This window comes from Anomalospiza imberbis, chromosome 4, assembly GCF_031753505.1.
Source record: "Anomalospiza imberbis isolate Cuckoo-Finch-1a 21T00152 chromosome 4, ASM3175350v1, whole genome shotgun sequence".
Taxonomy (NCBI): Eukaryota; Metazoa; Chordata; class Aves; order Passeriformes; family Viduidae; genus Anomalospiza; species Anomalospiza imberbis.
The window spans coordinates 60,689,776-60,706,777 of record NC_089684.1 but is presented as its reverse complement, the minus strand read 5'-3'; the positions used below and the strand labels follow the sequence as shown (position 1 = coordinate 60,706,777).

The window sequence follows — 17,002 nt, the reverse complement described above, 5'->3', positions numbered from 1 at the left end:
CCAATAAAATAATGCTGAGTCCACTCCTTCTTCATCACTCAGTACTTTGCTAATGAGCCAAATGTACCCAGAAGCTGGCAGAATAGCTGGGGGGTGGTTCTCAGATGTAAAGATACTTACACTAGAGGCAGGGACTCATGACAAGCTAACCATCTTGATTCCTGCTAATTTGGGTTATTCTAGGGTTCTCCCCCCAGCTCTGATTAGTTACTTCATAACTATAATCATGCAAACATAATCACAGGAATGTTATTTTGGGGAAATTATAATCTGATAGAGCTTTAGCAATTTATTTACATTGTTAATTGGTGATGAGGCTATAAAAGTTATGAACTACCTCATAAGTTCATGCCTGCTGACATTTGAATGGCATGTATTCACTGGTTGTTATTTATAATTTTGGGGGTATTGAACTGATGGAGATTACTCATGTTGAAAAGCTGCTGGAAGGCCTGAACTAGGAATTAAATTATCATAGTGGCTTAATTTTGTTAACAGTCTCATTGAAAATATCTTGCTTGCAGGACAATCAAACTCATCAGTGTTCTGCTCTTCCACTTCAGTAGACAAAGTTTTAATCAGTGGCACACTTGATCTTGCAAAATTCAGGGAAAATAATTTCCTGCATTTTTGAGATGAGCAAAATTCATGTAATCTAGCTTTAAAACTCCTGTCACTTTTTTCTTTCTTTCTTTTTCAATAATCAGCTTTACTTCATTCAGTTGCCTTTTTCATGTAACTTCAATTATCATGATGACCCAATGCTTAGATGGAATTAGCTCATGGATGAAGAGCAAGCAACTGAATCTGAACTCAGGCAAAGCAAATAATAGAGTGATGGTGAGATCAAAACATTTTGAGAAATGTACCGTTTTCTGGCGGTTGAGTATTTTCAATTGGTCTTTGCATTTAGATGGCTTTAGAGAACCTTGTTACTCATTTCTGATGGTCTTCTGTAGCAGCACTAAAGAAAGAGTAGTTTTTTACTGTCCTTTTTTTTCCTTGGAGCTGCTATCCTATCTTAGCAGTCATCTAGCTTCAATTATTTTTTTAGCTTTTGGATGAAGCACAACAGCTTATGCAATCTTCACCATCTAGCAAACTTAGAAAAATGAGTTGCATTCCAGGCCTTGATTTTCTTCAGTAGTTAAGGCCTGAACTCAGCTCTGGGATTGGAGACCAGGAGTACCAAAGCCAGTGCTAGTTATTTCCTTGGTGTAACTGAACCTTCTGAAATAAGGGTATCAACTCTTTGTGCAGTAACGACAAGTATTTTTTTAATGGTATTGTGTAGCTGAAGTTTGGGAGTGGTGTCCTAGGATACTTTAGAAAAGCTGTATTTTGAATAATCTTGAGCTGTTATCCTAATATTGGAAACTCTGCACCTATAGCTCTTGTGGCTGAGGCTGCTGAATCCAATGTGCAGAAACTAGTCTGGGAACTCCAGGTCTCTCAGGTAGCTTGGAACTGGGCTGTGTAGCCATGTTAAGGTGAAAAAAGCTATTTGGATTTTACCTAGAATACAGTAAAAAGCCAGTGGAAAAAAATAACACTGAAAAGATGTTTTAGAGGTGACCACGGTTGCTGTGTTCTCATCCACTTGCAGTTTGATTCTCAATGATGTCTAATCTTACATTTTTGTATTACAGACACAAGTTATCTTTAAAGATAAATAGACACCTAAACACTCTGAAATCTCCACTTGTTTCTGCTTTAAGTAGGCTTTTACTCCTCTGGGGCTAATTCTTTTATAAACATTGTCTAACAATATTGCTTGACTTTTCCAAGGGTCTGGTACTTACACTGTTGATCTCCTCAAATATTAAAAAGATCTAATACCTAGCTCCAGAGGTGTTCATAAAGCCAAATAAAATGATTTGTTGGAAAGTGCCAAGGAAGCTTTAAGGTATTAGCCTAATAGAAAACCTATCAGTGGACTTCTAAAGCCTTTCCTCTTCAATTTTTATGGACTGTCTTAATTGACTTTTTATGCACTTATGAATAGGCTACAAAGAAAGTAGTTTCTTTTTTTCCTTTTTCTTTTACCTGCAAATAATATAGATGGACAGCTTCTAACTTTATTTTACAATATCTGATATTATAGACTTAACCTCTGAGAAGAGATTTTCAACTAATGAAGTCAGATAAAGTTACACATCTGTTAACACAAGTGACAACAGAGAAACTCAACTCAAAAATATATTGATCACAAGCTTTAAAAATATGGGGACCACAGCACTCAGCTTAGGTGCTACACTGACTACTGGAGGGATACTAAGCTACCTAAACAAAATGTACACCTATGGAGTATCACCTTCTGTTACAGAATCTTAATTTAGTGGCTACAGCTGAGTTGAACCCTGATTTTTCTGATAATCTGTCTTCTTACATGGAACGTGTAAATTGCCCAGGAATGGCTTTTCTATCTCAAATTCTCCATATGCTTCTCAAACCAAAGACCTCTAGAAGCCTTCCTTGCTCTTCAAGAAATTTCTAAAGAGATCACTCTGCATAAAGAAAAGGAAGATGCTCTGGCTTTTGCCTATAATGAGATAGTAGTTTCCTTTTTGAGAGGTCTCTGACAATACCTGGCACTTGGTGACACCAAGATAAGATCTATTTATTGTCTCAAACAACAGTCCTTGGCCCAGTCTTGTCTTGCTGCATTTCATGGTCTAACCCCAGCCAGCAACAAAGGCCCACACAACCACTTGCTCCTTCCCCACCTCCAGTGGGATGGGGGAGAGAATCATAAAAGTGAGAAAACTCATGTGCTAAGATAAAGACTGTTTAGCAGATAAAGCAAAAGCCATGTGTACAAAGCAAAACAAAAACAAGGAATAATTCACCCCTTCCCATGGGCAGGCAGGTGTCCAGCCATCCCCAGGAGAGCAGGGCTCCATCACATGGAAGGGTGACTTGGGAAGACAAACACCATCACTCAAAACGTCTCCTCTTTTTTCTTCCCCCAGCTGTATATGCTGAGCATGATGCCACAGGGTATGGAACATCCCTTGGGTCAACTGGGGTCAGCTGTGCTGGCTGTGTCACCTCCCAGCACACTCTGCACCCCCAGCTTTCTCACTGGTAGGGTGGATGAGGAGCAGAAGAGAAACCTTGATGCCATGTCAGCCCTGCTCAGCTATAACAAAAACATCCCTGTGTTATCAACAGTTTTCAGCACAAATCCAAAATACAGCCCCTCACCAGCTGCTGCAAAGAAAATTAACTATATCACAGCCAAACCCATCAGCCTCTTGCTGTCTGTGAGAAGGCAAGACCAGTCTAATGTAAAAGTTTCATCCTAATTCTCTTTTTTTACCTGAAAAATCCATTTTGGGAATAAATTCCACCCCCCTCCTACTCCTGCAAGAAAAGTTTCTATCTTATTAGACTTTGAAAATCTTTAAGGTGAAAACATGTAAGCAAAGAGCAAAGCAAATAAAATTCTAGATTGTATTTAATAATATGCTTTTCTAGTGCTTTGACAGTCTTTATCTAGTACCCTGGTATATTGTAACTGCACCATATCTCTGAAGATATTTGAGTGATTTTTCTCTGTTCCATCTGCACCAGGCCTTTTTTTTTCCAGCATCAACAAAGTATTAATGGTTATCCTGAGATTACTTTCGTTATTCAAACATTTAATGGCTTTTGCTGTTGCCTCCACCCCTCACCAATCCATTTTCCCAAATTCTTTACAAGAGTTTATTTATCTCCACTTTACTTCTTCCTTTTTACAGAACTGAATACACTTTTAGCATTTTTTCTATGGAGCTGTTAGTGCACTGGGATGGGATAACAGACAAGAGCTATTTGTGGATTTTATTATGTTTGGTTATACACTTCTAGTAGTAGAAGTAGCATACTGGTTTTTTACTTCACCACCACCATCACGGTGACAATGATGTTAGTGAGCTACCTCACACAACAGACAAAGAGATTATTGGCCATTTCAGTAATGGCTGATTGACTGAAAACACTACAAACGGTCTGGAGGAGAAACACATAAGGCTGTCAGTTTTCAGGTCTTGTTTTGCTGCCAGCAGAAGTGCACTCTGCGGAGGCCTTGAAAAGGCTGGGAGTTGTTCACAGCTACCAGCAAAGACTAGAATCGGATCTCCACTGGTAACTGATCACTGTGCAATTAAGCTTAACCTCCCACCAGTGATGGTCCCCCAGAGGAACTCTCTGAAATTCAGATGAAGAGATTTTGAGCTAGACCAAATGGTTAACAGCAGGGTGAGGAACAATGTTTGAAGGAAAAAGATAAGAAAAAAATCCCAAACAGTTAACAACCCATAATCTGTTTTAAGAGTTTTAAAGAACTTGGTATGAGAGATGAAGTATATCTGTCACTAGAGGAGAGGAAGTAGGGTAAATGCTACCTACTGAAGTGTATAAATACATCAGATATTGGGCGGGAAGCAGGGGGGGAAGTGCAAAATTTTCCTGGATAGAATAAATAGCTCAGAGGTCAGGCTATGCTGGAGTATAGAGTCAGAATAGAATGCACTAAGACTTAATATGAAGATGAAACATACAAAGTGAAATTGCTTAAAATTTTAGAAGTGAGGTGCTTTGAACACCGACCCCTCAGACAAAGGGAAATTCAAGAATGATGGTGAAATTACAAGGAATTTTATGCCTTTATTGTTGCTGTCTGAAAAGCTGAAATAAAATGATAAGCCATGTAAGTTTTGCGGGTGACTGATGAGCAGCCTAAACAGGATGAAGTCTCTGGAAGCAAATATGGGAGCAATCTGAAAAACATATAATTGTGAACATAGTGAACACCTTGTTTCTGATCTGCTTTCCACATTTTTTTACTGGGAATCTTAATGCTGTATTTTTAACTGGTTTAGGGCAGGATGAAAGGCTCTTTGACCTCATTGGAGACAGAGCTCTATGTCACAAATGTTCCTCTGGATTATGAATTCTTGGCTAGTCGCCTTTTGGACACTCAATTCACATCAAAAAGTTGAGTTTCTACTATGCTCAAGTGTGTGTCACAGGATTCCATACTTTCCATAATCATGCCACAGTTGTTTTCTCAACAAATGGAATGACCAAAAGATTCCATGGGTGTTACTAAATGGTGTTTTCTTCCTTGGCATGCCAGGTGAGGGGAACTGAGGACTTTCAGTGGACTTTTGATCAGTTGTGCCACAAAAATGTGTCTAGTCTTTTCTACTGATGGTTGTGGGCTGTTATGAATACTGGGTGTTGCTCAACAAACTATATATATATATATATATATATATATATATATATATGAAACAAAACAGCTATTCTAAAAAAACCAAAACCAAACCCATCTACATTATTTGCTTTACATTCACAATTAGCTGAGTTTTGTGCTATCAGTGTTAGCTGATGAGGACAATGTTCCCCTTGCCAGAGGTACTTGCTCGAGGTACTGGGTCTGCAAGCACGATAAGGCATACTCAAGGAGCGGAGTCAACGTAATCCAATCTATTTCCACTAATTTCCTGGAAAACACTTTAAGATCATTATATTTTGCATGACCTCTCCGTGTCCGATGAGCAATTTAGCGACGGCGGCCGTCCGTCAGTGTTTCCCTTCCTCAAGGCGGGAGGGTCCCCTGTACCCCGGGGCGCCTGTGCGGGGCTGCGGCGGCTGCTGAGGCAAACATCCCCCAAAAGGAGGAATCGGCGGAAATCGCACCTGTCAGGACGGCTCTTGAGAAGTTTCCCGTCGGTTTTCCCGCCCCGTTCTTCTCGGGCGCCAGCGCCCGGGCTGCGGCGCCGGTGTCGAGCCCGTTCCCGACGGCACGGCGCGGCACGGCGCGGCACGGCGCGGCACGGCGCGGCACGGCGCGGCACGGCACGGCGGGGCTGGGCGCGGGGCGGGGCGGGGAGGCCGGGCCGCGGCCGGGAGGGCGGGCCCGCCCGCGGCGGCGCTGCCCCGGCGCGGCGGGGGAGGACGCGCGTCGCCACTTGCCCGCTCCTTCCCCGCCGCGGTGCGGCCGCAGGTTCCGCAGGCGCCCCCTCGTTCCCGTGCGCAGCGGCTGCGCTGCCGAGCGGGGCCGGGCGGGCGGGTGGGGATGGCGAGGGCGCCCGGCGCCGGTGATCCAGTGCCGGGGTCTGTAGCGCGGCCCGTCCCCGGCGGCGGCGGCGGCGGAGTGAGCGCGCGCACGTGACCGGCCCCGGCCCCTCGGTGCCGCCGCGAACGGCCGCGCTCACACACTCAGACACACGCGGTACCCGCGCCTCCATCCCTCCACCCACCATCCATCTATCCAGCCGGCCGGCCAGCCAGCCCCGCTCTCCCGCACGCACCGCGCCGGCCGCCGCCAGCGCGAAGCTGTCGGCACCACTCCGCGGGGGCAGCGCCGGCGGCGGCAGCGACCGCGCAAGAGGCAAGAGTTTGCGAGGGCTGCTCGTGCCTTCCCGAAGAGGTTTTGCGCCCAGAGGATGGCTGGCTGCGGGCTGTCGGAAGACGCTTGCTTCTCCTCCTTCTTTTACAACTACACCTCCTCCTGGGAGACCTCCTACAACCAGGTAAGAGGTGGCCGGTGCTGCGCGCTCGCCGTCGCTGCGCCCACCCGGCTCCTCGGGGGAAAACGAAGGTGGTGCCAGTGTGTGCAGGAAGGGTCTGGAAGTGTTTCTGTTCAGCATGTGTGTGTGTTGCGGGTGGGGGGGGGGGTTAAATCAGCCGAATAAAGAAATGAGAGAAAAGAGCCTCTTCCCATGTGCCTTTCAGCCCCATTCCCTCTGCCCCCTCCCCTCCCTTCCTGTGAGGAAGAGGAGCGTGAGGAGGATTAAGGAACGAGAGTCGTAGCCCGCGGTGGGCTGTGTCTTGCCCGGGAGCAACTCGGGACTCAGCCGGGCAACTCGATCGGAGTGCCCCGAGCCTGCCCTCGGCTGCACTGAGGGACCGCGCTGAGGCAGCCGGGCGAGTTTGCCGGGCGGGGGGAGCGGGGTGCGAGTGACAGGCTGCGAGAGGGTCCCCCCCGCACCCGCTTCCTCCTCCCTCAGAAATGGCTGCAAACGCATCCAGATTCGTAATTTCGGATCCTGCCTGGGTGGAAATAGTTCGGCTCACCCATCTCTCTCTGTGATTCGCCCCCGATCCCCCCTCCACGCACTTAACTTTGATGACTGTGCAATGCGGAGCGCTCAGCCGGGTAACGCCGGCCGGGTCCGTCCTTCCCACCCGCGCCGGGGTTCGGGCAGCGGGGGGCGGCTGGCGAGGCGGTGGGGGAGAGCGGGGGGAAACCAGAAATCGCGCCTCAGAGGTAGAGAGCTATTCTGGGAGTCTCCGAAGCGCCTTTAATTAAATAACTGTTGTAGTCTGCTGCCCCCGCTGCTTGTCTGGTGAAAGTCTACAGGCAACTGTCATTTATAAACTACACCGGTGTGTGTGTGCGTGGGGAAGGGGTTTTCTGGCCCTGGCGTGACAGGAAAAGTTGGGCAGCGGATGAAAGCGGGCCGCGGAGCGGACGAGAGGCGCCCCGGGCTGTGCGGGCGGTGGTGCCCGCGGAGGGGCGGGAGAGCCGGGGTGAACAGGGGGGTTACCTCCCCGCTTCCTCCCTGCGGGGGACAGAGCCCGCTGAGCTCAGGGGAAAACGTGCAGCCTTACGACCCCGATTTCCAGGAGATTGAAACCCTCAAACTAGCAGTTAACAGGCTGAGGTTACAGCTCACGACGAGGCAGGGAGAAGCCGCGCGCACTTCCCTGCTCCAGGAGTTGCAAGCGGCGAGGAGCGGGGCCGCCCTTCGGCAGCGGCCGGCCGGCGAGCCCGGGCGCGGTGGGGCTCCGAAGCCCTGATATCTTGCTCGTCCAAGGCAGCCGAATAAATAAAGACGTATCTCTGTGTCCCGGGTGCGAGCGGACCCCTGCCGGGCCCATCGCGGCAGGCGCCCGCTCCGTGCGCGGTGCAGCTGCCTGCCGGGTGTGCCGCCCCGGCCCGGAGAGCCTTCCCGGCGGGGAACAAGTCAGTCCGGCGTGCGCCGAGGAGAGGGGGGCTCGTGTGGGGACCAGACACGCATCAAGCGTAGAGCCAGCGCGGAAACGCCGTCTCCCGGCGCGCCGGAGCCCCTCTGGCTCGGCGAAGCCATCCGGAGCCCCTCTGGTAGCCCCGCGGCCGGCGGGTGCGCGGACACAGCGGCGCTTGGCCGGTCCGTGACGGGGCCGGGAGGGCGCGGCCGGAGCCGCCGCTCGGAAGCGCGGCGGCGCTGCCCGGACTCCGGGCCCCGGCGGGAGTTCGCGCCGGGCTCGCCGCTCGCAGCGGCTCGTGGTGGCCGGTGCTCCCGAGCCCGCTCGGGCGTGTGCTCCTCTGCACGTACCGAGGGCACACACCGGTGCCAGTGTGCTTATATGAACACAGAACGTGCATTATCGTCCTGCTAAATGCGAGCCCGTGCAAGTCACTGGGATTTAAGAAGGGCTCATGCCTGGTATAAAAGGCAGGCAGTTACAGGGAAGACTCCTTTGAAACCATCAGAGGGGAAAAATGCTTAGGAACGCAGACAATAAAATCAGGTTTAAACCAGCTCCTTTATCTAAAGTTAGTTTCATTCTGTAGCGAAACAGTTCGGTGAAAGAATGTCATTGTGAAATGATAGGTTCCCCTACATCCCCTTTCAGGAGAGCAAGCCTTATCACAATGGAAGCAGGAAGAATTGCTGGCAAATCCAGAGTTGATCTGTTCTAAATACCAGTGTTGAACTGTATCTAAGGGAAAACGCGGGAGATAATTCAGAATGCAGCAGGTCTATTTATAGCAGGACTATATAAACTGTAGGATATATACACAAAGTTGAATTAAATATGCATGATTAGGAAAGGTGTTTCGAAGGAGAAGGTGTAATCATTACATAGCATTACAACGGACGAACAGATGAGCTGGCAAGAGCTTTCAGGGTGAAGATGAGAAGAATTTTTAAGACACATTCTTTCTGGTGCTCAAGGCTCCTTTCTATTTTCATCTTTTGCGTATTATGTTACCATTTATATCAGTCAAATTCATCAGTTGAGGATTAGCGGTAGATGTTAGTCTGAATATGAAATCAAAATGAATATGGGATTTTGCTGCAAATACATTTTTCTTACAAGTTTTAGCACTTAAAAAGGCAGACTTGGCTCAGACTTGACTGTCAGCCATATTCGTGTTTGTTTGTTTTTACCTGAATTGAGTTTAAAAAAAATAAAAAAAGCTTTCAAACCCTCTTGCTAAATTTAGCAACATAGCCAAAATAGAATTTGTTTTGTTTAAAACAAAACAGCAAACAGAAAAACTTTAAAAGAAACTGCTGAGATGAGAAGATGGGTTGACTACTGGAAAAATAGTTTTTTATTCCAAATCAATATGATCCACTCTCAACATCTTTTATGAGGTAAAAGGATCCCTTGTATAATATCAATAGTGCCTCAGCCATAGCTTACTAAGAATCTTTTCCTGGCATCTCAAGGCTTTAATGAGAGTATAAGTAATCAAAATACGACTCAACAATGGAATCAGTGAGGTTAAAGAGAACAGTGACTTCTAGAAGTATAATATACTGTCTGGCAGCTGTGAAAAGACAGATATGATGTTTGCTTTATAATCTGGGGAGTTTGAGAGATGTGTTTCAACCTTTATATTTTTGGTGCATTATTGCAGTTTGTTTTTAAGCACAAGCTTATGTGCGTGGTTTGTTGGTAATATTCGTGGAAGGAGCTTTTCCATTGCATATTAAATTTCAAAGTGCATCACAAAAATGCTTGTAATGGCGAAATCATGTCTAGAAACTTTATGAAGTCTGTTTTGAATCAATTTCTTAGATAGTTTTCCAGAATACAAGGCTCCATATTAGCTACAAATACGACTTCACATTATTAAGGATAACTTCAAAAAGATTGAGTGTTCTCCTGAAGCTTGCTGGTTTTTTTTTAGTTATTGTGGTACAGAGACTTAACCATTATGCTAAATTCCAGTCAAACTTGTAGACTTAAATCTTAAGAACTTTGAACTATGGTTGCATAAACTTACCTGTGTTATCTTGCCAGTGTGTATAAAACTGAGATGAAGGACTATCCATCAGATTTCCTGTTGACTTATTCCGTATTCTTTATTTTTAGGCTGTCACTCTACTTCTAGTTCTTTATTTTTGCCAGAACCTTCCTGAGTGTGTCTTCTGGAAATTCTCTTTACATCTCTTTCTTAATTAGTAGTCGTGAGTAAATAACAGCTATTTCTAAGTGCTGCAAGCAGTATTCAGCCTTGCAAGAGCAATAATATTTCTCAGCGTAACCTGTCTATGCTGAACTGGCAGCATTATTTGTATTAATTATTTTTCATTCTCCAGTTAAGAATTGGCTACGTTGTTGTGTTACTAATCTGTGTGGTGGGGAAGTGCTTGAAAATAATTCAAAATGTAGTTTGTGAATGAAGTTCTATGACTAACACATAAACCTGGAAACTTATTTTAATTTGACGTCAAAATCCATGCAGTACACAAGTAAAATGAAGAGTATGCTGCCTGATTGATGCCATTATTTCAGAGATTTTTCCCTGTAACTCTCAGCTATGGATTTAGTAACTGACACCATTTTCTTTGTCCTGTGTTTTCGAACATAGCAGTACATTATACAACATACTTGGGCAAAATATATTCTGTGGGTATTAGTAAGTCAGTGAAAGATGAAGCTAAGAGCCAACCTTGTGGGTTGCCTCTTTGTCTTTACATGAGCAGGGGCAGAAGTGCCCTAGCGTAGCTTTCTGCCAGTATTTTTGGGGAGCTGAACTGAGTGTAGTATATTGCTTTTATGCATTTTTATTCTTTTATTTAGAGTATGACCACTGGGCGCTTCTCAGGGGCAACCAACCAAAACAGACTTCTTGTCTTACTTTTGTTTCCATGTTTTCTGGGTGTTTTTGTTTTTTTCTTTAATGTTATTTGAGTAGTAGTATACAAAATCTACGCAGGTTTGGAAATGCTAGATTAATTTGTGTTAATGCCCTGCACTTATATAGCATATTCTGCGTATGTCTGTGAATCTGAGATGCCAATCTGTACAAGATTAGACAGTGCACTATATGGTTTTTGAAGATGTTTTCCTTAAATGGAAATACACTCAGTTAATAGTTGTATTTTATTTGGTGGTGAAAACCAATGGAATAAGACCATCATTCAAGTGAAGTTACATTTTAACAGAGCCTGTAACATCTGTGCAAATTAAAAGAAGGCTGTCAAAACTAAATTAGTTTAGAAAAAAATGCAATCCTGGTTTAGTATTAACAGAAAATACTTTGAAATTTTAAAAAAGACTGAATCCTGGATTTGAAGTTTTCCTGACTCCAAAGGGTGTTAGTGCACAAAGCTGAAAAATAGCAGTAAAAATGAAAGTGAAACTGAAGACACCTATTTTCTTGACATCCCAGCAAAAGATAAATGAAAGGATAATGAGAAAGATGTAGTTTATTAAAAACAGGTAATGGACTTTATTAAAAATGTTTTTAAACATGATTCTCTTTCTTTCAGAGATTAATGCCTACATTGCTCATCCAACACAGTAACTTTGAAAAGTGTATTCTGATGGCAGGTTCATCTAACAAAAAAAGCACAGTTTAAACTAGGAATGAACCATTTTTTCACGTCCCAGAGAAGAGCAACTGAAGAGTTACACAGTAGAGCACAATAGCACAACTTTAAAGCACATGCAGGAAATGGGCAAGATATTATTGTTGTATCTAATTTTAGAGGAAAAACTCATGTGCAGATTGTGAGTTACAGTTATGGCTGCGATGATCTAATGCTGTTCAGTGCTTTATACATACGATGGGATTTTCAAAAATACAGTTTTGTTCAGGAGAGAATGTCAGTAGTTCTAGCAATGTGTTCTGAAGGAAGAGGGCAGGGAGTTCTTAGCTGGTCAAATGTTCATGTGGTCTAAGCAGAAATGTAAAAGTGCAGGGTTTGCATTGGAATGAGAATGGGGTCATCCACCCTTTGTACTCATCATCAGGGAAGCAGAACCTTCTTCCAGAGAGACCATAGGAAATCAATGTGTACACTGTGCTAGTGTAGAGATAAATGGGTACTGCAGAAGGGTATTAAATATAAAAGGGCAGCAGTAAAATGATTTACTACATGAAGAAGTGGAACTTTCTTTTGGTCACCAAAAGGCAATTTTCATTTCTTGATAACATAATTATATATTTTTAATACTAATAACAGAAAAGACTGGCAAATCAGCTATTTCACATGGATTTGAGCTATACAATATAAGCTAGGAAAGCCTTGATAACAAATAGCAGCTTATTTACAAAAATATACATGTTTTTTTAACATATTATCTGGCACTTATCATTTAGATTATAATGATCTGATCTGACTTACCAAAAGTTAATGGGCTTTTTAATGTTTTTTTCCTGAGGCGGTACGGATGCTTGTGATCCAGTTTGTCTCGCCATGACCAGAAGGTATCACTGAGGGGTACCAGCACAACGGATGCACATAGGAGAGAACCTGACGTACATTTAGGTGTAGAGGCTTAATGAAATGTGGAAGAGCAGGTGCACAGTCCTAATGTGTCGGTGGTTTTTTAATTTCCTATGATGTGTCTGTCTGCTGTGTGAGCAAAACTCCTTGTACATTTAAAACTTATAGGACTGTAAAGCTGCTAAAAAGGACAGAAGCCAAATAATTCTACAGTATTTTTTGTCTTAGACTCTGTGTTCTCTACAAGTAGCAGTTAAGATTCTCCTTCTGCTACATAGCTGTGTGTTACTGTCTCCTCTCTAAAGGTAAAATTAAGGTGAGGACAGATTAATAGGAGAGTGACCCTTGCTCTGGTTATAGCACTTGTGACACTGGTGCTAATTTTGGAAGGAGAAATTGGGTATTTGCGGTTACACGTGAACTCACTGTGACCCAAAATGATGAGAGGTGTGTCTACGCTAGCACTTTTCTTGAAGACAGGAGTGTGCTGTGTTCATCCCAACACTGCCATGCTTTGGTTAGTGTTGTAGGCTGATCTCACTGCAATTGATCAAAATTCCTTTTGGATAAACTGGACTGTTAGATGTGTTCCAGGAGTACCCCTAGCGCATTTGAGCTACAAATTTATATTCAGCTAATGAGATGAGATCAGATCTAGGGTGAAGTTAAAAAATCAAACTCTACCTTGAAGTGCGTGCTGCAGAGCGTGTAGTGTAGACATCGGATCCTCGGCACCAGCTCTCCGACTCTTCCAGTTTTACAGTTCTACTGTACTTGCTTGTGTAGACAGTCCTTGCATCCAGTTGAGTTTGTCTAGCCGAGAGTGCATGGAAGCCCATATTTGGGGAAGCTGGTTGGAAACTTGTGGATAGAATGGGTCACCTGGCATGCACCCTTATGTTGCAATCATAAGGCCATTATTCTTTCCCTCAAAAAGGGGTAGTTTGTGCTGGCATGAAGAGGAAAGTTTCGTTTCATCACTTGTAATATAACACGAGCGAATAAGAGGCACTGGTACTTTGGCTTGCAAAAGCCCTCCACATTTTTAACCCATTTTATTATTTGCAAGAGTAATTTAGTTCCTAATGTTAACAATGAGTGATTATGATTCTGTACTTCCGTTTACAGCACAAATTAGCATTTTGTTTTCCATTACAGCTTTTGAATGAGGAATTTAATGTATAATTTGCTGCAAATAGATGTTATCTTCTCTTTGGATGTGAACAACCACATAAACTTGAGCAAATTATAAAAATGGAATCAATTACTTCTCAAATGGAAGTAGTTTACAAACCTTCACAAACAAAATGGCAATAGTTGGTGGTTATTGTAACAAATAATTAGAGTTTTTTAAACAACATTTATTGAATTCTATTGACAATTTGCTAATTGCTTATAGAATATTTAATCATCCCCCTCACAAAATACATGCCAGAAAATATATGGATTTTTTAAACTGTAGATTCCCTCTGTTGTCCTTGTGTGAAGCTTTTCTCATACTTTTACTGTTATATTCACCTGTACAAATGTCCCAGAAGGGTAGCACTGAACCACAGATCATACTGCTGCTGATTAGAGAGTTTCACAATACTCTGGAATTAGTGCATTAAGACTGAAATTGTGGAGGGGGGAAGAATTAAGAGTAAGTGCTGTAGGCTGTATGCAAAGCCTGCTGAAGGTGATGAACATTTTTCTGCCACTTTTGACCTCATGATCTATGTTCTGGTTATGAGAAGGATACAGAAGAAAAGAGACATTATTACAGTTGCTAGAATGAGTGAATGCTGTCAGTCTCTACTGTAGGGGGTGATAATATCTTGTACTTTAATGAGTTTCCTAGTGTGAATTTCACAAAGAAAGTTTTCCACTGTCAGTTGCTGTGATCTGTTTCTGTATTATACAAAGTTATTCATGCCTGGAAAAATACCAATCCACAGACAAAATCAGTGTGAGAAACAGTTCAGAATCACACTCAGTCTCTTCCCACTGCAGAGACTTTCCTCATATCACTGAAGGATGTAATCCAAGTGTCATCTTCAACCTCTTCCTTTCAAAGAGGCTGTTTCTAAATTCTGATGATTTTCTACATACTGGCTTGCACAATTGTTTATTTCTGGTCCCCTAAAGCTCTGACCCTAAAGTCACCACCTACATGATTTCCTATCACTGTGAATTAATCAGCCTTTTTCTCACAGTCATCCCCAGTAAATCCAATGTATCCATCCATTCTGTATACAGTATAAGCCCTGATTGTACATGTCTTGATTGCCCCTACCTGCTCTCTTACCCTTACTTAAAAATACAAATTGAAGTCCATACATTGTCTCATTTAGTACATTAGACTTTATGCCACTTGTCCTTTTAAATCCTTTGCATAATTTAGTTTTTCCCTGTTTACCATTAATACCACCTCTTTTCGTTTATTACTGATTCTGGATTTGGTGCTTGCTGGGTTGGTTCCCTGAACCAGCTTTTTGCTCCCTGAACTTTTTGCTATCTCTTGCTTTCCCCTTTGACTCATTGAAGTCATGAGCCCATCGAGGAAGATCATGTTGGCTTTCATCTACCTGGTGTCTGGAAAGCCATTGTTGTCTAATTATTAAAAATGGGTAATCTTATTTTGCACTTGAAAAACTGTGGAACAAACTGACCAAAACCTCATTCATCACTCTGCTGCATTTCATTCTGTTCATCTGTTGCTTGTTTCTTTAGGTTGGTGTCTGCTGACATACTTGGATCAGTCTGTGGATTAGATGAACAATAGCTTTTTAGTCTTCTAATAATTGAAAAAAGATTAATGATGTATTTTCTCGTTTGCTTCACTCTACCAAACATTGAAGTATCTAAGGGGAAAAAAAAAAGACAGAATGGGAATAGTATAGCTTGCAATTGAGGGCCCTGTATTCAGCCTTTTAGCCTTCTTTTGAGACCATGGAGCTGGTTGTTTAAGATGGAGCTTTTTCCTAATTTTATTTTTGAGGCAGCTGTTGGTTGTAAAAATTCACTTGCCTTCTCATTTTGACTATAAGTCTTTTTATTTGTTTGGCCCTTTTTTTGTCTTACAGAGCAAACTGACTTGGGCTAGAGCAGGTCAATGTTATGATACTGCCTGTTTGCAGTGAACTGTTTTGAAGCTTAGAATGTGTGTCTGGTGTAATGATTCCTGAAGAGCTGATGGAACTTCATTTTAGGAATGTGTGCATGGCTTCATAAAACATATCCACAGCTGTCACAGGCTCCCTGGACTGAGCAATTCACAGTGTCAGAGGTTTATTTGGGTTGTAAAACTCACAAACTCACTACAACAAGATAATTTATTTCAACCATTTCCTTTATGTTTCTTTTTTAAATTATATTTTTTGAGTAAAACAGCACATTGTGAATTGATATATCTGCTAAACTTTGACTTGTCATTCATGATGCTTCCTATTATATCTGCCTGCTACCTCCGTGTCTCAGTTTGCTTAGGCCTTGATCCAGCAGACCACTTAATTGCTCAACAGTAAACACTTGGAAGTCAAGGGAACTGCTTACAGGTTTAAAATGGATGTGTGGTATATTGGATTAGGGCCTTAAACAGCTGTATCTTGAGGACAGAGAACTTTGCTTCCATCTTGCATGTCAAGAACTTGCCATGCTTTGAATACATTACAAGTATTGATGGTAATTATGGTGGTGGGAGCAAGAAAGCAGTGAGGAGATCAAGGAGAACTGGTCATGGTAAAGGAAACCTGCCAATTCTTCTGTGGTAGTTCAGAAGAACTTATTTTTAAAATGGTTTTACAAATAAAAGATGATTACTCTTCTCCCAGGCAAAAAGCTGTGTGCTTAAATGAATAGGTGGTGCTCTAAAATGCAGAATTACTACAGAAAGCCTTCCATGAAATATACTTGAGAGTGGGAAACTCCAGGTTTAAAGAAAAGGAAAAAAAAAGTTGGCTGAAAACATGGTAAAGAAAAAAGATTTTAAGTAGGACATGCACACACTGAAACAATGAGAAAATGAACTACTGCCCAAATAAACTAGCAAAACAAAAGTAAGGTTGCACTCCCAGCCTTTTTTATTTTCATCCAAGACTGTTAATTGCTGGAGGATTAAAATAATTCATATTCAAGGATAGAAAGTGATAACAATATGCAGAGCTTGGATGCTCCAGCTATACAAGAGACAGTGAAAGGAATACTTTTCTCTCTGTATGATGTCAAAGGCAAAAGAGGGGGAAAAAAAGGAGGGGGTTGTGGCTCTTTGATGTCACTTACAGAATACAAATAATGCTGTAAAAGAAATAGCATAATCTTTTTCTATTTATCTTAAGTCCTTTTTTTTCCTAAAGAGTTAGGGCAGCATTGTTAATTGATTTTTCTGATGCTCATAATAACAGCTGTATTAAAAATAATTCACAAAGAATTTTTTTCTAGAAGCTGAGCCCTGCAGAATCTGTTGTAGAAAAGTGGGTAGAGGGTGGATTATTATACATCACTGTTCTCACATAATTATAATCTGCTTGATTGGTAAAATGCCTGTTGTGCTTTCGCATTGTCCATTTTCAACC

At 42.8% G+C, this 17,002-nt stretch overlaps 1 protein-coding gene across 2 annotated transcripts in view; it reads left to right on the top strand.

Annotated features, from left to right (window-relative positions):
- Positions 1 to 5,901: 5,901 nt before the first annotated feature.
- The window catches only part of PPARGC1A (PPARG coactivator 1 alpha), a 368,975-nt gene continuing 357,874 nt past the window's right edge, over positions 5,902 to 17,002 (top strand). The window contains exon 1 of one of the 2 annotated variants that reach the window (XR_010998600.1): positions 5,902 to 6,524. Coding sequence is in view for 1 of the 2 variants with exons in the window: in XM_068188796.1 (XP_068044897.1) it covers positions 6,438 to 6,524 (87 nt within the window). In the remaining variant the exon portion in view is untranslated. The remainder of the gene's footprint in view (positions 6,525 to 17,002) is intronic. The other variant, XM_068188796.1, reaches the window with a different exon arrangement.